Here is a 24,962-nt window from a genome sequence, read left to right as displayed (position 1 = left end):
AAGAAAAAAGAAAACAGCTAGCAATATTTAAGATGAACATTTATTAAGAATAAACCTAGGGCTTCCCTGGTGGCACAGTGGTTGAGAGTCTGCCTGCCGATGCAGGGGACACGGGTTCGTGCCCCAGTCTGGGAGGATCCCACATGCCGCGGAGCGGCTAGGCCCGTGAGCCATGGCCGCTGAGCCTGCGCATCCGGAGCCTGTGCTCCGCAACGGGAGAGGCCACAACAGTGAGAGGCCCACGTACCGCAAAAAAAAAAAAAAAAGAATAAACCTAGCAACATTTAAGACTAACATGTGACGATATCTGGAGATAGTAGCTTATTTAAGCAAAGATCAATTAACTGCTTTAACAATAATAAACATTAAATGCCACTGGATCTTTAACCAGGTAAGAAATGCTCTGTGTATGGGGATAGATACTTTGTAATAGCTATCAGGTAAATCCTAAAAGGCTCTCAGGTTTGAACTTTGCACAAGTCTGGAAAGGAAAAGAGGTGGAGTCTATTTCCCCATCTGTTGCATCTGGGCTTGCCTTTGATCAGCACAATGTGGCAGAAGTGATATTGTACAATGACTGAGGTTTGTAGCTTCTCTTCCTCCTGGAACTCAGACACCATGTGAAGAGGGCCAGGCCAGCCTGCTGGAGACCTAAAGCCAGCACCAATTTCCACGTATGTGAGTGAGGCTGTGTTAAAGCAACCAGCCCACGTCAAGCTGCAGCTTGACTCCAGCCATACACGAAACCCCATGGGAGAGCAGCAGAACAGCCCAGCTGAGGCCAGCCCAAATTGCTGACCCTCAGAAAAATAAGCAAACAGTTGCTGTTTTAAGCCACTATTTGGGGGACATGGTTTGTTAAATAGCAATAAATAACTCATACAAATGCTTTTCTAAGGAGTTATGGATAAAGAAAAAAGATCATGTAAAATACTGAAAGATAGGTTAGCTTTTGTTTATTAATTTGTTCATTCCCATACTCCATCTCCGTGTAGAAGGGATTCAAGTCGGCTGTGCTGGGCCGACCCTAAGGTGATCTGCAGTGATCACCTGTATTCTGGTGTTCATACATTTATATAGTCCTGTTCTCTTGAGTGTGGGCTGAAACTAATGACTGTTTCTAATCAGTGGAATATGGCAACAGTAAAGGGATGTCGCTCCCATGACAACGTTACATTCTATAAAACTCCATTATGCTGACAGATTCACACTAGGGATTCTCCTTTTTGGCTCAATGAAGAAGCAGCCGTGTTGAGGAAGCCCATTCAGCAAGAAACCGCATGCAGCCTCTAAGAGCCGAGGGTGGCCTTCAGCCAACAGCCAACAAGAAACGGAAGCCCTCAGTTCTACAACCTCCAGGAAATGAATTCTGCCAATAACCTGAGCAAACTTGGAAGCCAGTTCTTTCCCAGTCGAGTCTCCAGATGAGAATGCAGCTCAGCTGACATCTTGATTGCATCCTTGTGAGTCCCAGAGCAGAGAATCCAGCTAAGCTGTGCCTGATGCCTGCCTCACAGAAATTGTAAGATAATAAATATCTCCTGTTTGTTCTATAGCACAGAAAGCTAATATAGCCACTCAGGAAGCTTCAGCATTCAGTCCTTTGACGGGAAAGCAACCTTTGTTCCTAGAAGGAAAATTCGTGGTTTGTGAAAAGAGGGAGACATTCTACAGATGAAGAAGCTTAGGGGCTTCCCTGGTGGCACAGTGGTTGAGAGTCCACCTGCTGATACAGGGGACGCGGGTTCGTGCCCCGGTCCAGGAGGATCCCACGTGCCGCGGAGCGGCTGGGCCCGTGAGCCATGGCCGCTGGGCCTGCGCGTCTGGAGCCTGTGCTCCGCAACGGGAGAGGCCACAACAGTGAGAGGCCCGCGTACCGCAAAAAAAAAAAAGCTCAGTTCTTTCTCATCACACTGTGATTTATTTAAAATCTTGGACAAGAGGGCATTTATTTTCATGGTTGACTCAGGGAACCAAGAATAATTTACTCAGAGAAGGTGGGGCAGAGAACAAATTAAATTTGTATACACGTGCAAGGGGCTGTTTTCTAGATAACAGTGAGTAAGCTATTCAATTTCCACTGAGCTGAGAAAACGAGAGGGGTGTTTAGTGCACCCAGAGGAAAGAGGATTATACCTAAACCTCAAGTAAATTCCAAGAAGATTGCTTTGGCCTAAAACGTCCAGTCACAGTAGAGATCTTTACTAATAAGTCAGGAGACGCCTTATCTCCGTGTCAACAGCTTTTCATATCTGGCCTCATATAGACTAACAGTTAAGGATTTAACTTAGAAGTTTAGAAGACTTCCTGATGATCACGGTGGAAAGATACTAAACTACCTGGTATAATAAAACCATGAAATCTTGCCTTTCTAGATTTCCAGGGAAAATGAGTAGGCAGTTGGAAAAATTTCAGGCTTGTGAATTGTTTAATCTCTTGAATGCTCCTTAAACTATGTAATTCTAGAATTTGTGTGACAGACTGTTATATAAACAAACAGCTAAAATTGTTTTTATAGCCTATCTAGTCTGTGTATTTCTTTGATGCTTATGTTATTTATTTTCTCATGATAATCTTCAATGAAGTTAAATAACAATGCTTTCTTCTACATTTGTTTAAAATTTTAAATCCTCCAAATTTATTGGTTAAAAAAATATGAGTTTATGTGTTATTATGCCAAAAGTATGTTCCTTTTTCATCACCAACGAGTGAACCTTGTTCAAAACATTTTAACTTAAAAACGAAAAAGTACCTATTACAAAAAGCATATTTTAAAAAATCCAAATTTTTTTCTCAATAATATATAGTATCTTGGAACATGCTTCTAGCCAGACCTAATTCAAAGATCCCTAATTTTTGTTAATAACAGATTCATTGGAATATAATCTACATACCACACAATTTACCCTTTTAAAGTGTATAATTCAATGTTTTAGTATCTTCACAGAATTGTGCATAGTTTCAGAACATTCTCATCACCCCAAAAAGAAACTTTGGACAAATTTAACAGTCATTCCCCATGCCCTCCAACCTTGCCAGCCCTGGGCAATCACTAATCCGCTCTCTGCTTCTATAGGTTTGCTTATTCTAGACATTTCATATAAAGAAAACTGCGCAGTGTGTGATCTTTTGTGACTGGCTTCTCCAGTTAGCATAATGTCTTCAAAGTCTATACATGCTGCATTGCAGTATGTGTCGGTACTCCATTCCTTTTTGTTGCCTAACATTTCATGATGTAGATATACCACATTTTATTTATCCATTCATCAGGTGATGGGTAGTTGGGTTGTTTCCACTTTTTCATTATTATGAATAATGGTGCTATGAATATTCATGTACAGGTTTTTGTGTAAAATATATTTTCCATTTTTCTTGGGCATATAAGTAGACATGGAATTGCTGAGTCATATGGTAACTCTATGTTAAAACCTATGCCAGATGGTTTTCTAAAGTGGTGCATTATATTACCTTCTAACAAGTATTATGAGGGTTCCAGTTTCTCCACATCACAGTACATGTTATTATCTGTCTTTTTTATTATAGCCATTCTAGTGGGTGTGAAGTGGTATCTCATTGTGGCTTTGATTTGCTCTTCCCTAATGATATTGAGCTTCTTTTCATTGGCTTATTGGCTATTCTTGTATCTTCTTTGGTAAAAAGTCTATTTATATACTTTGCCTATTTTATTTTCTTTCTTTATTTTTGGCTGCATTGGGTCTCTGTTGCTGCATGCGGGCTTTCTCTAGTTGCATCAAGTAGGGGCTAGTCTTTGTTGCGGTGTGTGGGCTTCTCCTTGCAGTGGCTTCTCTTGTTGCAGAGCACAGGCTCTAGGCAAGCGCGGGCTCAATAGTTGTGGCGCATTTCACTGCACCACCAGGGAAGTCCCACTTTGCCTATTTTAAATTGGATTACTTCTTATTATTGAGTTGTAAGCATTCTTTATATATTCTAGATATAAGTCCTTATCATATATATGATTTATAATTTTTTTTTCCCCATTACATGGGTTGGCTGTTCATTTTCTTGATGGTGTCTTTTTTTTTTTTTTTAAACATCTTTATTGGGGTATAATTGCTTTACAATTGATGGTGTCTTTTGAAGCACATTTTCTTAGTGGTGTTCTTTTAACAACGTTCAATTTCTCTCTCTTTTGTTTTATCATTTGGGTTTTTGGTTATATCTAAGAAACCATTGCCCAATCCAAGATCATGAAGATTTATGCCAATTTTCATCTAAATATTTTATATTTTTAGCTATACACTTAGATCTTTGATCCATTTTGAGTTAATTTTTGTATATGGTATAAGGTAGGGGTTCAACTTCATTTCTTTTTGTATATGGATAGACAGTTATTTCTGTACCATTTGTTTGTTTATTTTGGCTGCATTGCATCTTAGTTGCAGCAAGTGGGATCTTCATTGTGGCATGCAGGATCTTTAGCTGCAGCATGCAGGATCTTTTAGTTGCAGCATGCAGACTCTTAGTTGTGACACGCACGCGGGTTCTAGTTGCCCGACCAGAGATCGAACCCCGGCCCCTGCATTGGGAACGTGGAGTCTTACCCACTGGACCACCAGGGAAGTCCCTGCACCATTTGTTTTGAAAAGACTATTCTTTCCCCATCGAATTGTTTTGGCATCCTTGTTGAAAATCAATTGACCGCAAATGTGAGAGTGTATTTCTAGTAACTTTGTGTGTATGTGTGGTCTTATTTTTTTTTAATTTTTGTTTTATATTAGAATATAGTTGATTTACAATGTTGTGTGTATGTGTGGTCTTAAAGTCTATATTGTCTGATATTAGTATAGTCACTCTAGCTTGATTATGGTTGCTGTTTGCATGGTATATATTTTACCACCCTTTATTTTTTTCAACCTACTTGCATCAATGACATAACAAATTACTACAAGTTCAGTGGCTTAAAACAATACACATTTATTATTTCAGAGTTTCCATTGGTCAGGAGTTCGGCATAGCTTAACTGGATTCTTTGCTCAGAGTCTCACAAGGTTGTGATCAAAGTGTTGGCTGGGCTACATTCTCATCTGGAGATTAGGGTCTTCTTCCAAGCTCATTCATGTTGTTGGAATAATTCAGTTGCTGTAGTTTTAAGACTGAGACCATCAACTCTTAGAGGTTACTGCTCTCCATAGGCAGTTCACAACACAGCTGTCTTCCTCAAGAGAGAATGTCTTGAGAGCAATCTAGAGAATGTCTCAGCTGACTCAAGTCTCTCTAATTAGGGAAGGGATGGATCCACTTTCGAGGGAAAGTGATTATGCCACCTGGTTATGCAGGCACACCCAGGATAATCTCTCCTTTGATTAACTCAAAGTGAATTTATTAAGGACCTTAATTACATCTGCAACATTCCCTCCCTTTTGCCGTATTCTAGTGGTTAGAAGTAAGTCACAAAGTCTGTTCATACTCAAGGAGAGGGGATTACACAAAAGTGTAGATACTAGGGCAGCAAGAATTATGAGGGCTGTATTAGAATTATGCCCATGACAGATGGGGACATGGGGAGGAGCACAAATTCTCTGTGTATGTTCAGTGGTAGAGGTTCAGACTCTTTCATGAGGTTGCAGTTGTTAACTAAAGGTTTGACTGGGGCTGGGATCCACTTCCCAGATGGCTGACTCACATGGCTGTTGGGCAGGAGGCCTCAGTTCCTTCCCAACTAGACCTCTTCATAAGGCTGCTTGAATGTCTTCATGATATGGCAGCTGGCTTCCCTCAGAGTGAACGATCTAAGAGAGAGCAGAGGAGAACAAGGAAGAAGCTCCAAAGACTTTTATGTCCTAGTCTAAGAAGTCACACACAGTCCTGCCTGCCACATTCAATTCATTTGAAGAGAGTCACTAAGTCTGGCCCACACTCAAGGGGAGGGGAATTAGGCTTCACCTAATTTGTTGACACATTTTAAAATCACCAGGGGGAGGGGAGAACAACTGGGTGAACAGGGTCAGGGCTAGAAGGAAGATTTTCACTATAGCTATCTTTATACCCTTTAAACTTTTGTATTTGACTATATTAATCAAATAATTATATTTCTTTTAAAAAGAAACATTTTAAGCTATTTGGGAAAGAACTGGGAGAGAAATAAAAGGAAAAAAATGAGTTGAACAGGATGTTAATGAGAGAAATTGGTTGAAGTGAAATTGACCTTTGCCCAAAAAGATAGGAAACAGGGAGGGTCTACTTTGTGCTCACCCTGCCCCCTTCTCCCCACCCCAGGAGATTTACTTCTCACTTGCCCGGGCAACGGGGTGATGGTGATGGTGCAGGGCCAGTATGCGTTCTGGATAATGGGTTTGTGGAAGAGGAAGAACTCTGAAGGCAAAAATGTTCTATGCGATGGTTTTACCGTGGGCGTTTATCGCTTCTTATAGCTTAATTCCTGTTACATTCCTCCTATCTAAATCATTCTGTAACCACAGCCTGTGATCACTATTGACTTTAAATAATATCGGATGGCATACAATGCCATTTCTGGATAATGTTTTACTTATAAGTTCCACTCTTCTGGCCCTACAAACCCCCCTCTCAGGTTGGGCATCTATTCTTTAACATAACTTGCCCAAACTGTCAAGCACGCCAAGAGGATTTACCCGAGTAGTTAAACTGAAAGAGATTTAATGTGTACAAAGACTTGGCAGGAAACCCAACAGGTTTATTGTCTCTATAAAAAGTTCGTTAAGGTCGACTGTACCGACGCGTGCAGTACTAACTGTACTCACTGTGCCCTCCCTGGTCGGGAAGGAGGAACAAAGTTTTACAAACAAAACTATTCAATTTGTTCTAACCTCTCTTTTCATACCGTAACACACCCAGAAAAACTAAAAGTCCGCTTTCAGGCCATTTAAACGCAGTTACTCCTTCTGAAGGGTCTGGGAATGTGGGCAGAGCGCCCGCCCTCTCCCCGCCCCATCAGCGGTGAGCAAAGTCCTTCCAGTGACTCGTGGGGACCCCGGATTCCAAGCCGGGTCTCTGCAGCCCCGGGCGAGGCCAACTCCGAGGACGGTGGTGTCTGGGGTGCTAAGGGGACAGCTCCAGACGGAGCAGGGTTCACCCTCGCGAGGCCAAGCCTGCCCGGATTCGCTGGGGCCTTGCCAGACTCTGGCTCCAGCCCCGGTTCTTTGGGGGACACGGGAAGGCGGGCGGAGGAAGGACACGTCACGGGAGGGGGACGGCGGGCCGGGCGGCGAAGGAACCCCAAGAAAATGGTGAGCGCCGGGGGAGACCCGGGAGGCGGAGAGAAGGTCGTTGACAGCGAGTCCCAGCCCCCGGGTCCCTACCCGCCGCTTCCGGCGTTCTCCCGGTCCGCCCCGCCCCACCGCGGCCTTGCCACATCCTCCAGTGACGTCAGCCGGCGCCGCCATATTGGAAAGGCGCCGCCGCCGCCGCCGCCGCTGCTTCCTCCTCCTCCACGGCGTCCGTCTCGGAGCTCCGGCAGCCCCTGGGCTGCGATCGCAGGAAGGAAGGAGCCCCTCGCCCGCCCCGACGACCGGCCCGCCTGCTTCGCCCCGGCCCGTCTCCCCATGACTGCACCCGGCCCCGCTACCGACGGACGTCGCCCCAGCGCCCGGGTTTAACACGGAAGCGCGGGTCGGGGGCCGCGAAGGGAGGAAGAGGGAGACCCGGAAAGTCCCGCGTCCCTCTCGGCCCGGCGCGGCGCCTCGGCCGGAGCCATGACCTCGCTGACCCAGCGCAGCTCGGGGCTGGTGCAGCGGCGCACCGAGGCCTCCCGCAACGCCGCCGACAAGGAGCGGGCGGCTGGCGGCGGCGGTGGCAACGGCGAGGACGACGCGCAGAGCCGTCGCGACGAGCAGGACGAAGACGACAAGGGCGACTCAAAGGAAACGCGGCTGACTCTGATGGAGGAGGTGCTCCTTCTGGGCCTCAAGGACCGAGAGGTGCGGGTGCAGCGGTCAGGGCGGGGGCGGCCGGTGCGGGGCCCCGGCGCCAGGCGGGAGCCTGGCCACCGGCTCCACGCGTCTGCCCTCCCAGCTCCCGAGCTCCGCGCCCGGGAGCGCCCAGCGGGTCCCGTGCGTCCAGATCCTCCCCGCCCTGATTGCTTGGATTTCCCTTCTTTCACAGTCACTCCTTTCATTTTGACTCCCCGGCGGTCTGTTGCTTCCTCGCTTTTTTCCGCGTGTTTAACCCGGGTAGACCCCAGGGTACAATTCCCACCTGGAGACTTGCAGGTTAGAGTGCACCCGAACTCATAGGTTCTGCAGGTTTTAGGACCTGGGAGATCAGTGGACCTAGGTCCACTCATCTGCTTTCTGGGTGATTTAAAAAAAAAAAACACAAGGTGTACTGTTTGGAATTTTGAAAACATTTCGGTGAAATGGTAATGGAGGCAAAAGTTGTTTTACTGATAAAAGTCCAACAAAAATCTCATGAAACCTGGAAATGGACTTCCTAGGTAAATTTGTTTTGCGTGAGAGATTATTTTTAGTATCGCGTTTACATTTTACCAGTTTACTATTCTTTAAAAAAGTCTTGCAGTCTCAAGGAGGGGCATTTTCGTGGGCGCGCTTGAAATGCTAGGTTTGTGATTTGATGAAAGGCCTCAGCGTTTCCATAGATACTTGTGTTCAGACTCTGAAACGATTGTTTTCACCCCCAATACCTTGTGAGATTGTTCACACATAGAGAAGTTGAGAAAAATGCTGCAGTGGACACCTATACACTCACCTCCTAGGTTCTATAATTAACATTTTGCTATATTTGCTTTATCACGGGTCTGTCTCCCAAAATGATTATTTTTAGAGACCTGCCAGAGGGTCAGACAGGTGAATGGATATTGTATAAATCGTGTATGGTGAGGGGTCCCAGAAGCTTGTTTTATCCCCCTATGGAAACTACAGACGGCACATTTTGAGAGTCAGATACAAAAATATCTAAGTTTTTTTTTTTAAATAAACTTTTCCCAGTTCACAGAGGTGGACAAAAAAAAAAAAGTCTTATTAAAACAACTTAGTCTTAGTCACCAAAACTTATCAGATATAGGTGAGTTTTATATGGATTGTTTGTGGACTCCTGATATTTAGTAATCTAATGAATTAAAATTTACCTTGATGGACATGTCTAGAGTATTTGCATTTTCTGGGTTTCCAGTTTGCTCAGGTTTTTCTGATGATCTCTTGAAAAAAGTTGATGTCCCTCTGGCTATGAAAGGGGCCCCAGTATCTGTGTTTTAATTACTGAGTTATGATGAAAGCAGACTGTATGTGAAATTCCTTTTTGTTCTCTGGAAAAGCAAGCTAGTTGTATAGTGTCCTAGAAATGTGATTTTTAGAAAGTATTCTAAAAAAAAAAAAGCTTTTTTTAGGCTTCACCATTTAGAATCTTGGTAATAAACATTTTTCTTTAAGTCTCTTTCTTTTTCCTTTGGGACAAAAGTAACATTATAAAAAATACCAAAAAAAAAAAAAAAAAAAAGCAAAGTGAAGAAAAGTCATCCATATTTCTGAGTGAACATTTTGGTTTATAGTTTTTGAGACTTTTCTATGTGGATACATTCTGTGTGTAAAACTAAAACTTAAATGCTAAAACCAAAACTAGCTTTTGGACTTCTGAGTCACTCTAAATGAGAAATTATGGTGAGAAGGTACCTTTTTGTTTTTTTAAGTATGTGTTACTCTAAATGTTTAAGCTGAAACATATTAACATGCTGTTTTTCTGTGATTGGTTTTCATGAAGATAATCTAAAGAATTTATTTGTTGAAGCTTAATGATACTTAAGGAAACCTGGAAAATTTAAAGTTCTTTGGCGGTACATAATTGAAACCATCTGTTGTGTTTGTGTCAGGAGTCACTATACTTTGCCATGTCATGGCCAAGGTCCAGACAACTAGCTAATTCTGAGCATTTCAACAACCACGTAGGGAAACTTTTTTCCCTTTGCAGGCAGGTGCATGGAGTTGAAGTGGCAGTGGGTGGGGTTGGGACTTTGCATTGCTTTAGACTTAGGTTTTAGGGATTAACCTGTGTATTTTCCCCTGTCCTCACATCTTTACATAATAACTAGCCCTGGCAACTCATCCATTCATTTCTTTCTCTTTAGGAGATTCCTTCCACCTGCCTATCGCCTGTCCCTATGTCTTCAACTTGTATCACTTTTTTTAGGGGACAGGAATTACTCTCTTACATAGGTTCTAGGCATTTACGCTTTTAACTTACTAAGTTTATTATTTATATAAAATTTATTTATTTAATTTATTTCTGGCTGTGTTGGGTCTTTGTTGCTGGTGCGGGCTTTCTCTAGCAGCGGCGAGCGGCTCCTCTTCGTTGCAGTGCGTGGGCTTCTCATTGTGGTTGCTTGTCTTGTTGTGGAGCACGGGCCCTAGGTGCGCGGGCTTCAGTAGTTGTGGCACATGGACTCAGTAGTTGTGGCTCGCGGGCTCTAGAGAGCAGGCTCAGTAGTTGTGGTGCATGGTCTTAGTTGCTCCGTGGCATGTGGGGTCTTCCTGGACCAGGGCTCGAACCCGTGTCCCCTGCATTGGGAGGTGGATTCTTAACCACTGCACCACCAGGGAAGCCCCCTTACTAAGTTTAATATTAACAAATTCTAAACTTTACCTGTAATATATACAGCTTAATAAATTCACTGCTTTAACTCTTTATTATTTTAACTTAGTGTCCATCTTTGTTATATTTCTGGGTACTTTTAAGGTATTTAAAAGCTAAATTCGAAGGTTAGGTTTGTCATTAATGATGGACACATTTTATATATATGTGAGCTAACCTTACTTGAAATCAGAACAAGAAGAATTTTAAAGAAATGGTGAGAGGTGAAATTAGTTTGACTTTTCAAAAATGCTGAGACTTACGGTTTGTTAAAAATGGTTTTTGTTGAATAATAAACCCACAGAAAAGTGCATGAGTGTGAAGAAGTTTTGCAAATTGAACACACCTGTTGAACCAGCACCTAGATGAAGAAACAACATGACCAGCTCTCCAGAAGCCCTGCTTGATTTCCTTTTCCAGTCACTGCCTGGTCCTCAAGGGTTACCACTGGCTTGACTTTAGAATTCAGCATAGAATAATTTTGCCTATTTTTGTACTTTTATTTGTGCCTTTTGTAAAGCAGAGTTTGTGAGCTTCATCCTTATTGTGTGAGGTTGTCATTTGTTCTTTCTCATTGTATTATCAGCTTACTTTTAACACATTTACAATCTATAATATTAAAATTATTTTAACTCGTATCCTGAATCTAGTATTCTCTCCCTCACCCCTTTGCTGAACAGAAGACTCAGCTTGCCTGCCAGTAAGCAGATGGTCTGGCTTCAGATTACCTATTAGGGATGACTCTAAAGTTATCGTGAGTTTCATTTCAGATTTTTTACCAGTGATTTTCCTTTCTGTCTTTTATTAAAACACCAATGCCTGGGCCCCTCTGGCGATTCCGATGCTCAGTCTGGGCAGAGGACATAGGTATTGAAGTAAATTGTCAGAGGCCACAGCAAGGATGGCAGATGGGTTTAAATTTGAATTCAACTTCCAAATAATTAGCAAGATTTCTGCTGTCTCCCCTGTAGTTGAGAGGAAGGGACTGCAAACAAGCTAGGTATTTTTTCCTCCCAACGATTTGATTTTTCCATAGGTGCCTCCAGGAGTTAGTGTTTTCAGAATGCCTCATTGAGAATTATGTGAAATAACTGGTGTCATATACTTTTAAATATCTTCATTCATGACAAATCTTAGTGCATTAAAGTTGGATTTGATTACTTTAAATGGCCAGGTATAATTTAGAGTGTGCATGTGGAATAGCAGAGTGGAAAGAGGCAGTATAGTATAGTCCTGGTCTGCGGTGTATCCTTTGTTTTACATGTTATTTGATCTCTGAGCCTCAAAGCTCTCTAAAATGGAGAGAGACGGAGACCTCTCCTATGGTTCTGATTGGACTGCTGCGGACATTTATTGTTTTACCCTCCACCTTGTCCTTTCTAGGTTTTGTCTTGTTTTTAGGGTGTTCCCATTGGGTGTATTTCCAGGATGCACTGTTGAAGCATTTACCCTTTCTGTTTTGTGGTGCAGTCAGACCTAGATTTGTCCAACCAGACATTTTCTCCTGGGGCTTTGGATCTTGAGAACAGAACAGCAGGCTTGTGGGGGTGTTTGGAGACCTATCAGAGGAGTGTCAGCGTAGGTCAGAGTGTTCTCTGACTTGGGTCCCTTAGCTTCTTTCTCCCTAGCCCTTTGGTGCTTGTCTTTCCCATCCCGATTTTCCAGGCACCTTTCAATTTTGTAAGCTTTAGGAACCTTCCAGTAAAGTCCCTTTTTAAAGAAAGCCAGAGTCAATTGTTAATGTTTTTAATGCTTGCAGATAAGAACCTTAATGTGATAATTTAACTCTATCTTGAAAAATAAGTAAGTGCTTGAGCTGGATAATACACTCTTAGGGTAAAATAGTTAAGTTTAACTAAAATGATGGAACTGACTTTTGTGTGGCTTTTAAATTGGCTCCAACGATTGATACCAGAGTGTTCCATTTTTGGAGTAAGTTTCCCAAGGTCGCTACTTTGAAATACAATACTTATCAAGATGGCTAACTTTGTTGTTTTTTTTAATTCTCCTTTCTATACATGCAGTAATATACACCATCTCTGGATATCAAATCTGTTAATGAGAAATTCATTTAACAAATATTCAGTATTTAAAGGTATGCTAAGATTTCAGTAATTTAAAGTATAATAAAGACTTCAGAGTTTTGGAATTTTGTTATTCCTTTAATACAAATTATACGCTATTCATATTTTTGAAAGATTTGAGTTTTCATTTATTTTTTTCAGGTGTATTTAAGAGTAAGTACTCACATAAGAGATATACAGGATCTCAAAAATTAGTTTTTGGAGGTCATTGAACCACTTGATTGTATCTTTTAAACAAGATTTTATGTTAGTGAGATTACTTTTCAGTGCTTCAGCGTCCTTTCACAGTGTGGCCAAAACATTCACTGATTCATTTTATAAGTCATACTAATATTTGATATTTATTAATTTTAAACCATCTGAGCATTCCTGTATGGATCATTTGAGATTATCTTGTAGGATTGTACTTTGAAATTATTTTGATCAAATATTTGGGGAGTTTTTCTGATGTTTAAAGAGATTACCTATTACAGTAAGTGTCAGCTTACATGTAAATCTCAAAAGACCCTAAATGCATTATGCTTGTCCAGTTATGCCGTGTTAAACCTTTGGCCCAAGCAAACTTTCCCTACTTGGTATCAGCATAATTTTTCTGCTATTAGAGTAAATTGTATCATTCAGAGTTGCTGTAGTCTTTGTTCAGGGGATTTTATTTTCATGCTAGTTTCCTTTTGAAGCAGCACAAAGAGACTGCTGGTCCCCATGTTTCTTTCACATAATAAGTGTAGTGACAAGTAACAAAGGTGGGAGCCTGGCTTCATTTTGGAATTGATGTTAGTGGCTTTAGGTTTCCTTGATCAAAGCTTGAAAGACTGCAACATGTTTCAAAAGTATTGTAGAGTGTTATAATGTAATTTAGTAAATCTTGGGGTTTTAATTTAGGTATTACAGGTAAATATATAAAATAGGCTGTTATTTTATTCATATTATCTCACCTTATTAGTTGTTTGGTTAACATCTGATCTGCAAGAATACAAATAATATTAAAGTACATTACATTGCCAGAAAGAATGCTTCTTGTAAATATATTTTTAAGCTGAAAAAGTTAAATTTTAAATGAAAAAAAGACCTTATTTTTAAACTTAATAACTTGTGTATAGTTTACATATTGCTTTAATAAGGGAAGGTCTTAAATTGGAGTCAAAGGATGGAGTTTAAAAGTCTGTAAAACGTTCTGCAGTTGTGTGTGTTGTATGTGTATATTTTTTCTGGAGAAAGAGAACATAGCCTTCATCAGATACTCAAAGCATTTAGTAAACCAGAAGGTTAAAAATTATCTAACAGAAACTGTTCCTTTGTTTTAGTTTAAGTTTTTTGTTTTGGCTGTGTTTTGTCTTTTTTTTTCCTCTTGAAAATTGACTACAGAAAATTTCAGGTTTCAGGGTTGTGGTGGGTTAGATTTTCAGTTCTGTGAGATTTGAGATAGGAAGCCAGCATTTCTGTAGCCTGGTCATTCTACCACATGTAGAATTCTAATACCTTCCATGCATTAATCAAATATTTATTGAGCCAAGTCCTTGATGAGGTGCCAACACTAGGAAGAAGTTCTCTATCTTCAAGCCCATTTCATTTTGTTCTGTGGGTCAAAACTCTTACAGTAAACTAAAAAACTAAATTGTGTTGCTGTCGTAGAATTTTCCCATGGTGACTATCTCAGCTTGGCATATAGCTGCCATTCAGAAAATATTTACTAAGTAAATCATGTATTTTCATTTAGGGTAGCGTCATACCCAAGGGAGGGAAAATTGGTTCTGGGGGTGGTGGTGAAAAATTCTTCTTCTATGTGTAAAGCATAGATACACATACAGTGTGCCATGTTAATAAAATTTTATGGGGGAGGGTGTGGTTATAGAAAAAAGTCTGAAAAAGCTTCTTTAGGGAGCAGTAATGGAAAAAAAAGTTGAGAAATAGTGAAATAAATTAATATTGAAAATACTAAGTTTGTGCTGAGTTGAGGATTAGAAATCTTTTTCTCCAATAGGACTTTTTTTGCGGTACGCGGGCCTCTCACCGTTGTCAGCAGCCATGGCTCATGGGCCCAGCCGCTCCATGGCATGTGGGATCCTCCTGGACCGGGGCATGAGCCCGTGTCCCCTGCATCGGCAGGCGGACTCTCAACCACTGCGCCACCAGGGAAGCCGTCCAATAGGACTTTTTATTTTAATAGAATTTGACTTGTAGTTCAGTAGTAGGAGGAACAGTTTTAGTATACTGAGCTGCAGGGAGTTGTGAGTTAAATTTTAAGAACTAAGTTATTCTTGTTGGTTAATAATGTGTAGGTAAACTCTTTGTTCCCTAGTCTCTACCCTCTGCCCTGTGGAGGGACTGGAAATAAAGGACTGCATATAAATTGCTAGTGGTTATTTTTACTCTGGTTTCATTTTCTAGTTCCAGTTTCTCAAATGCAACTGTTAAACAGTTTTATACTATGTTAACAAAATAAGCTCAGAAATAGGATTTTAAGAATTTAGCTTAAATTTCAGTCACTGAATTGACCTTGTCATTTAATTTTTGTATCTACGCCCTGTTGTATAAAATGGAAACAGATTTAGTTCAGTCCAACTTTTTTTAAAAAAAATAAATTTATTTATGGCTGCATTGGGTCTTTGTTGGTACACGTGGGCTTTCTCTAGCTATGGTGAGCAGGGGCCACTCTTCGTTTCGGTGCACGGGCTCTAGGCACGTGGGCTTCAGTAGTTGTGGCACTCAGGCTCAGTAGTTGTGGCTCACGGGCTTTAGAGCGCAGGCTCAGTAGTTGTGGCGCGCAGGCTCAGTTGCTCTGTGGCGTGTGTGATCTTTCTGGACCAGAGCTCAAACTCATGTCCCTTGCATTGGCAGGCGGATTCTCAACCACTGTGCCACCAGAGAAGCCCTAGTTCAGTCCAACTATTGAACACCTATGTGCCAGTGTCTTTGCTGGTGGTGAGGTTGCAAAGAAAAACTTCTCACCCTCAGGAGCATCCAGTCTATATAGAAGACAGATTTGCAAATGATTCCAATAAAATAAATTATTGACTTTAATGGAAGTACACGTTAAGTGCAATAGGGACATAAGGGGGTACCTTGGATCAGGAATTAGAAGATTGCCATGTTTTTGATTTCCAACCTTGCCTTTGAGTAGTTAGAATAATTAGTTAGGATAAATGCTTTAAATTCTTAGACCCTCAGTTACCGGCTGGGCACAATGGGCCTACATTTGTGGGCTGTCCCATAACCTCTGAATTGTAGGGATCCAATGAATTGGCATATGTGCAAGTGCTTTAAAAACTGCAAGGTGTTGAACAAATGCAAATAGGTAATTACCTAGCCCAGAGAAGAATTAAGATTTATAGTGATCTTGACAAGTATTTAATATTTCCACTGTTTTTATTTTTTTTTTAACCCTCTTGTGCTTTGCTGGGCTTAGTGAACATCTGTTCAGATGCAATTAGTTATCTGTGCTCGCTTATCTTTGTGTTTGTCCTGAACCTACAACCTGTTTTTTTTTTTTTTTTTTTTTGGTAATCCTTGGCATGCTGTACTGGGAAATCTGGAAACCTGAAGTACCACTTCTTATTCTTAGGCCAAGTCCAGAGTCTTCCTTGAACAATTCTTATAAGATACTGCTGACTCTCCAGAGACATCAGAAGCCTCCAAACCTCCAAAATGATAAATGATTCTAATGACAAGTAAATAAAATAACACATGTAAAGTGCCTAGTATAGTTGGTGCACAGAAGTATTAGGTTTCATCATGTCTTGGCTCTAAGTTGAAAAGCTTAAAAAGGTCCTTGACCTCTTCTAACCCCTCTGGTCACCAGTTCTTCCCACCTTTCGTTGTTCCCACCTCCCGTTTTTGATGCCCCTTCTCCCATTTTTTAGGGGGAAGGCTCCTTCCTGCCTAAGTTCAAGGCCAGGATCTCTTGAAGGTCTTAGGGCTGGGTCGCCTTGAGAAGGCATTGGCCCACAACTCTTTGTTTTTAAATTTATCTTTATTGAAACATTTTCCCCATTTCCTCCATATCTTTTAATTTACTTTTCATTTCTCCTTCACTGTAGGTCCTTTGGCTACCAAAGTGCCTTCCTTGAGGAGGTTGAGAGTGGGGAAAGACGTGGGAATAACAATTTCCAAAATTGCCCCAAATTATAAAATTGTACTTTGTGCAAGGTTTTGTTAAATGGGACTGTTAAATGGGAATGAAATAAAGTAACAAGAAAAGTCCTGGTCTTCACAAGTATATAGTCTAGTAGTGGGGAGATAAGGCACTTGAGAATTAAAGTAACAGTGTAAAGTAGTACTGTCCTAAGTGCCAGTTGGGTAGTAGAAGACAGTACATTTTTGGTTCAGAAGAAGTAGTGAATTAGGCTGAGGCTGTCCCGGAAAGTGTCAGAAGCAATGGGGAGTTGGGCTGGACATTGCACTATTTACAGAAGAAGGGGCATTTCAGTTTAGGAGAGTAGGGGGAGCTAGGGCTTGGAACAGAACCTCCTGGGGACTTCTATTCACAAAGTACTTTGAAGCTGACTGGAAATTGGTTTTGGGTTTAGCTTCCATTTGATTGTCACAAATAGTGTTTTAAGATGGCGTCTATGAAATTCTAAATTAAAGTTAAAAAATTGTTTTAACATACGTTTTAGTGATTTTCAAAAATATTTGGTATGTTTAGAAATTGTTTTTAAGTTTTGAACTTACAGTGTTTTGTCCATCCATCTGTCTCTCACTTGTCCTCAAATAGTTGAGGATCGTTTATGCTCTGTGCAGTGTCCCTAGTGCTGGGCTAGAAACATTATTAAAATGGTTCCCTCGTACAGTCTCCATAGTCTTAACTGAGACTGATAGGTCTAAAAAAATAAAAGGAAAGGTTTTTTTTCAACTTTTTTTATTGTGGTAAAATATACATAACGTTTACTGTTTCCGCCATTTTAAAGTGTACAACTCAGTGGTGTTAAGGACCTTCACGTTGTTGTGAATGTTGCAACCATCATCACGATTCCTTTCCAAACTGCAACTCTTAACCATTAGCGAACTGCTCCTTTCCCCCTCCCCCTAGCCTCTGGTAACTCTCATTCCATTCTGCTTTCTCTCTCTGAATTTGACTCTTCTAGATACTTCGTTAAGTAGAATTGTGTATCTGACCTTTTGTGTCTGACTATTTTATTTAGCATAAATGTTTTCAGGGTTCATTCAGGTTGTAGCATGTATCAGAATTTCATTCTTTTTTAAGGCTGAATAATATTCCATTATATGTATATACCACAGTTTGTTTATCCATTCAACTATCATGGACATTTTGGTTGTTTCTGCTTTTAAGCTATTGTGAATAAGGCTGCTTTTGGAACATTGTTGTTTGAGTTGTATGAGTCCCTGCTTCAATTCTTTTGGAGATATACCTAGAATTGGGATTGCTGGATCACATGGTAATTCTGTGTTTAATTTTCTTGAGGAACTGCCATACTGTTTTCCACAGTAGCTGCACCATTTTACATTCCCAGCAGCAATGCACAAGGATTGCAATTTCTCCACATCCTGGCTGTCACTAGCTACTTTCTGGTTTTTTGGGGTTTTTAAAAAATTTTTTAAATTTATTTATTTTTGGCTGCATTGGGTCTTCGTTGCTGCACACGGGCTTTCTCTAGTTGTGGTGAGCGTGGGCTACTCTTCATTGCGGTACGCGTGCTTCTCATTGCGGTGGCTTCTCATTGCGGAGCACAGGCTCTAGGTGCACAGGCTTTAGTAGTTGTGGCACATGGGCTCAGTAGTTGTGGCTCCTGGGCTTAGTAGTTGTGGCACACGGGCTTAGTTGCTCTGCAGCATGTGGGATCTTCCCGGACCAGGGATTGAACCCGTGTCCCCTGCATTGGTAGGCGGACTCTTAACCACTGCACCACCAGGGAAGTCCCTTCTGCCCATTTTTTAATCAGTTTTTGTTGTTGTTGAGTTTTAGAAGTTCTTTATATATTGAGATATTAATCTCTTATCAGGTACAGGCATACCTTGTCTTGTTTTATTGCACTTTGTTAAGTGCTTCACAGATATTGCATTTTTTTTTAAATTGATAGTTTGTGGCAACCCTGCGTTGTCAGATGATTTATAGTGTAAACATAACTTTTATATGCACAGAAAATTTGTGTGACTTGCTTTATTGTGATATTTGCTTTATTTCAGTGGTCTGGAACTGAACCCACAATATCTCTGAGGTATGCCGGTATGTGATTTGCAAATATTTTCTCCCAGTCAGTGGGTTGCCTTTTCGCTCTGTTGATAGTGTCCTTTAATGATGAAGTGTACTTTATTTTTTCTTTTTTTTGCCTGTACTTTTGGTGTCATATTCAATAATTCATCTCCAAATTCAGTGTCATAAAGCTTTTCTGTTGTTTTCTATAAGGTTTTATAGTTTTAATTCTTAATTTGAGGTCTTTGATCGATTATGAGTTAGTTTTTGTGTAGGATATAAGGTAAGGGTCCAAATTCTTTCTTTTACATGTGGATATCCAATTTTCTCAGCACCATTTGCTGAGAAGACTGTTCTTTCTCTATTGAATGGTCTTGGCCTCCTTGTCAAAATCATATGATCATACATGTGAGGGTTTATTTCTGGGCTCTCTAATCTATTCCATTGGCCTGATGTCTGTCTTTATGCCAGTACAACATTATTTTGATTACTGTGGCTTTGTAATAAGTTTTTTTTTTAATTTTTATTTTTTTAATAAATTTTATTTTTGGCTGCATTGGGTCTTTGTTGCTGCGTGCGGGCTTTCTCTAGTTGCAGCGAGTGGGGGCTACTCTTCATTGTGGTGTGCGGGCTTCTCATTGCAGTGGCTTCTCTTGTTGTAGAGCGGGGGCTCTAGGTGCGCGGGCTTCAGTAGTTGTGGCTCGTGGGCTCTAGAGCGCCGGCTCAGTAGTTGTGGTGCACGGGTTCACTTGCTCTGTGGCATGTGGGATCTTCCTGGACCAGGGCTCGAACCCGTGTCCCCTGCATTGGCAGGCAGATTCTTAACCAGTGCGACACCAGGGAAGTCCCTGTAATAAGTTTTGAAATCAGAAAGTATGAATCTTCTAACTTTGTTCAAGCTGTAAATTTTTGAAAATGAAACTAGATATTAAAAGAATTATCCGTCTGCCTAAATAGTTAGAGGCCTTGAAAAGGGCTCAGAGGTCTCATTTAGACAGTCCCTTGTAGTCTGTTCACTCTGTTGTCTTTTTTGTCTGTCTGCAGATTTGTACTGGGTTGTAAGTGCCTTTAGGAAATGCAAAAGGAGAGGTCCAGTAACTTATTAATTGGGTTGGCCAAAAAGTTCAGGTTTTTCTGTAAAATGTTATAGAAAAACCTGAACGAATTTTTTGGCCAACCCAATATTTATATCTAACCTTTATGCTTCAGTAGGCAGTTACAAATTTGGTGTTCAGGAGAGATGTCCGGACTGGAAATGGAGATTTGGGAGTTGCATCTTTGCACTAAGATGTTCTGCATTCCTTGTCAGAGCCCATACGCTTGCAGCGACACAGGTTGCTAGGTCAGAGTCTACAGCCTTCTCTCTCACCATCCACATCTACTAGGTGACTCAGTTTACATTCTCTGAAGTAATTCTTTTAATTTGTCTCCTCTCCATTCTCAGGGCCACTGCCTTAGTTCAGGTCCTCATTATTCTCCGCAGTGACTATTTAAAATCTTCACCACTCCCTTAAAGTCTCTTGTTTTACTCCTTCCTTGCTCTGAGCCTACAAATAGAGGATTCCCTCACCTGTCTTCCCCTGTCTACCTTTAGCTGCAGCTCTTCTGTTCAGTTGCAGGGTAAGTGGCCTTCTCGTAGGCTGATTGCCTGCTCTCACCCCAGTATGCACTCTGCTTCTTTGGGGTTCTTGCTCTTTCAACTCTGTGTCTCCTTTTCCTGCATCCATCCATCTCCTCCAGTAACCACACACTACCGTTTGAAGCTTTGTCGTGACTTTACTTTTCCCATTTCCTTTGTGGGTATGTTCTGATTATAAACTTTGTTATTAGAAACTCTGCCTTCAGTAGAATTGGTGTTGAAGAGGATTTGTGTTTTTGTATGTTTTTTTTCACTGTTTGGTGGGGGAAGTAGCTCTTCTCTTACCTCCAGATTTCTTTGATCACATTTTGGCAGATGCTTTGCCTCATCTGTGGAACAGTGGCAGCCTTTTTCTATTCCTCTGCCATTCGGCGGAAATTAAAAAACATCTTAATAGCTGGTAAGAAAAGAGAATTCCTTTGAAGGGAGGAATTCCTTATGTGGGCTCTTGTCTAGATTTCATGAGGAAGGGAAAAGTGACTCTGTCATCAGTGGTAGAGTGGGTAGGAGTGCTCGGTGCTGTGGGGACTGGGGCACGTGAAGAAGACCTGAAGTTGGGGGGTGTCACCGAAGAGGGATGTTGGAAATGGAAGGGAACACTTTAGGGAGATAAGTTTTGAGCAGGTTTTTTTTTCCTTTCTTTTTTAATTTTTATTTTTGTTGCGTTGGGTCTTCGTTGCTGTGCGCGGACTTTCTCTAGTTGCAGCGAGCAGGGGCTACTCTTTGTAGCGGTGCGTGGGCTTCTCATTGTGCTGGCTTCTCTTGTTGCAGTGCACGGGCTCTAGGTGCGTGGGCTTCAGTAGTTGTGGCACGTAGGCTCAGTAGTTGTGGCTTACGGGCTTAGTTGCTAGAGCTCAGGCTCAGTAGTTGCGGCGCACGGGCTTAGTTGCTCCATGGCATGTGGGATCTTCCCGGACCAGGGCTTGAACCCGTGTACCCTGCATTGGCAGGCAGATTCTTAACCAACCACTGCACCACCAGGGAAGCCCCACTGAGCAGAATTTTGAATGAGATGTAGCATGTGACTTGATAGGAAACTAGCATTCTAGACGGGATGTATTATGAGAAGATATATATGTGAAAATAACTAGATGGGAAAGTTATCCTTCTAAAAATGTTTTTATTTTACACAGCTGAAGAAGAAAATCTGAGTCGTCTAATAATGAGAACTGAGCTGTGAGGGGGATTGTGCATAGACTAGGGAAAATAAAAAGTCATTCATCCCTTAGGACCTTTACACATAAGTTGGCAATGATGTTGGAGACACTTGGAGGTCTTAAAGATAGCAGGAATAATGTAAACTGGATTTTTGGAACGGCATTTCTTTTAAGTGAAGAGAGGATTGGCAGATGGAAAAGCTAGAGGCAGGAAGGTTTGTAGTAGGCTTGAAGTTACTAGAATTTGTGAAATTTGGTGCCTGGATCTTGGATGAAGAGGGAACGGGACAGATCAGAAAGATAATTATTATAGAAGAATTATTTGGATTTAATTACCATTAAAGCTTAGAGAGGAGAAAAGATGATTGGTTTGAGTTTAAAGAACTAATAGGTAGTAATATTGTCTTAATTATCTTCTTGCACAAGTCTGTGCTCATTGTTGAAAAAGATTTAGAAAATATAGATTACAAAAGAGAAAAATAAAATCCATAATTCAACTTTTATTCCTTCAACAAACATTTATGGAGCGTTTACTATATAGTAGGCACTGTACTAAGGAAGACAGACACATATATAAACACATACAGATAGGTACATATATGTGTAAATTATACACCGTGATAGTTACTGTGAAAGAAAATCAGAGGATGCTGTATGAGAATGGGTGTTGAGGGGAGGGCACAGGGAAGAACTTTCGAAGGAAATAATATTTAGGCTGAGACCCAAAGAATGGATAGCTGCCAAATCCAGTGAAGACAGACTAGTATGTTTCAAGGCCCTGAGGTGATAAAGAGCTTGGTTTGGCTTGAGGAACTGAAAGATGGTTCAAGGCGGGAGTGGAGTGATAGGAAGAAAGACCTGAGATGATGATAGAGTGATAGAGTGCCAGAACATAGAGTCCTTACAAATCAGGTTAAGGATTTTGTGTATTATGCTGAGTGCAGTTGGGGAACCATTGACGGATTTGGGGAGTGGTATACCCAATCTTTATTTTAAAGAAAAGTTCTGTGTGGAGAACGGATTGAACAAAGGCAAGAAGTGGAAGTTGGCGGTAATATTTTGATATTACATTATTCTTCCAGTCCTATTTTAAACGAGCTTACCTATGTTTATTTTTTCACTAAACAAAAGAAATCTCATTCCAGTACTGTTTTGTAACCCCTTTTCTCTTAATGATACCTAGTGACCACCTTCCCGTGTTAGTAAATAGGATCTTTCCAGTGAGAAATAAGGTGCTCCATTATTTGCGGTGACTGCATGATAGAACATATTATTCGATGTACCCTAATTAGTAGGGGTGTATTATAAATATGGTCATGCTGTGGACCTTCATCCTTTATTTATTTTTCTCTCTAATGGCCTGGAACTCACATTATTACTTTTTTTAGGCCTCCGTGTTTGTATTTGCAGATTCTTCTCTATAGGGTCTCCCTTTCTCCACCTGGCAGCCATTTCTTACCCATCTCTTGATGCCCAGCTGAAGCTCTTTTTGCCTTATTCTAATCCCCAAGGCACCGTTCGTTGCTCTCATATGCCTTTTCCTCATCGTTGTGTACACCTAGCACAATGTATAGAATGCTGTAGTTGTTTATGCATGTGTGTTAGTCTGCTGGGGTTGCCATAACAAAATACCAACAGAATTAGTTTAAACAGTAGAAAATTCCTTTTCTCACGGTCCTGGAGGCTAGATGCTTCCATGGTTTGGTTCTGGTGAGGTACCTCTTGCTGTGTCTTCACGTGGCAGAGAGAGACAGCAAAATCTCTCGTGTCTTTTCCTATAAGAGCACTAATCTCATCTTGGGGCCCCACCTCCATGACCTCATCTCAACCTAATTATGTGCCGAGGCTTTGTTTCCAGATACCGTCATATCAGAGTTAGGGCTTCAACATATGAATTTGGGGGGGGGTTCCTATTCCGTTCATAGCATGTTTTTGGTAGGAAGGAAGGAATGGATGTCATTTTATTCCTGTCAGTATTATGATATTTATCACATTGAATTATAATGATTATTTTTTTCTTTTCATTTTGTGCCTTGTATCTTGGTCATCTTTATCAACTTCTGCTTAGCAATGTCTTGGTATTCAATAGGTGTTTATTGAATTAAAATTATATTTTTCTTATTTCAAGAATTTGAAAATTATTTTTTTACTTTATGTACTTTTAAACTTTATGTAACTTAATGCCTTTGCCTACCAAATGGGATTGTTGTTTTGCTAGGAAAAACAGAGGCAGAGGCCAACATCTAATAAATTGTGTTATGGTGACTTGATAGAAAACTTAAAATGCTTTTATTATTCTATATGCTTTCCAAAATGTCCTCAGCTTGAAATACTGACAATGTAATGTAGAGGTGAAAGTACTGTGTCTAGAGGCACATGAGGCTTGAGGTATAAGTGCTGATTCTGGACTGTGAACATGATTATACTTCTTGATTTATCTGAACTTTAGATTCTTCTAATGTAAAATGATAATACTTTACTGGGTTATTGTGAGACGAGGTGATAATTTACATATGTGAAAATAGTTTTGCAAACTGAAATGTTGCTGTGTTTACTAACTAAAACCTTCATGTTTCCTAGGGAAGAATTAAGAATATGGAATTATAGTTAGGTCTTGTTAATAAGATGCTGTTAAATATACTGTTTAAAACTTTGCTAGGGAGTTCCCTGGCGGTCCAGTGGTTAGGACTCCACACTTCCACTGCCGAGGGCCCCGGTTCAGCCCCTGTTCGGGGAACTAAAATCCCACAAGCCGCGCAGCGTGGCCAAAAAAACCCCCAAACAAACAAACAGAAGCTTTGCTAGTCAAAAGTGTGTGCATTTTTGCCAGAAATCCTTTTAAAAAATTTATTTGCTTGAGAGGAAGTCAGTTTCTGCTCACACTTTTTGTGCTGTCTGCAGTGAACAGTGGCAGGCGTGGAAAGAAAAATGAGTAATATTCTCTTCCATTTTCATGGAGGCCGAAAGGAAGCACTTGTAGATCATGCATTAGACCAGACTTGGAAGGCAAGACAGAATGATAGAGCTAGGGCTTTAGAGCTAGGGAGACCAGTTTCAGTTCCAACTTTGCCACTCAATAACTGGCAGGTCCCTTAATTCCCGTGAGACTCAGTTTCATTATCTTGTGAAAATGGAGGAATAAATCCTACTTTACTAGGTCTTCTAAGGATTAGATAATGGTGCTCATTAAATGCTTAGCCCAGTTTTAATTTATAGTAGTACCCAGTGTATGACAAACTTTGTGTGCACATTGGAAGAGAAAAGGATTTGGGGAGGATATGTTCCAAATGTGTTAATAGAAGTTACCCTTGAGGAAGTGGGGGATGGATGGAAGGGAAGGGAGAAGGTGGGGA

The 24,962-nt window shown here is 40.9% G+C and overlaps 1 protein-coding gene across 1 annotated transcript in view; it reads left to right on the top strand.

The window, feature by feature from the left end:
- The first annotated feature begins 7,379 nt into the window (after positions 1-7,379).
- Positions 7,380-24,962, top strand: part of GOLPH3 (golgi phosphoprotein 3) — a 52,887-nt gene continuing 35,304 nt past the window's right edge. The window contains exon 1 of the mRNA XM_024755773.1: positions 7,380-7,916. Within this exon, the coding sequence (XP_024611541.1) occupies positions 7,692-7,916 (225 nt within the window). The 5' untranslated portion in view covers positions 7,380-7,691. The remainder of the gene's footprint in view (positions 7,917-24,962) is intronic.

This window comes from Neophocaena asiaeorientalis, unplaced genomic scaffold (assembly GCF_003031525.2).
Source record: "Neophocaena asiaeorientalis asiaeorientalis breed wild unplaced genomic scaffold, Neophocaena_asiaeorientalis_V1.1 scaffold93, whole genome shotgun sequence".
Classification (NCBI taxonomy): Eukaryota; Metazoa; Chordata; class Mammalia; order Artiodactyla; family Phocoenidae; genus Neophocaena; species Neophocaena asiaeorientalis.
The sequence above is the reverse complement of the archived record's forward strand: the minus strand, read 5'-3'. Positions and strand labels throughout refer to the sequence as shown.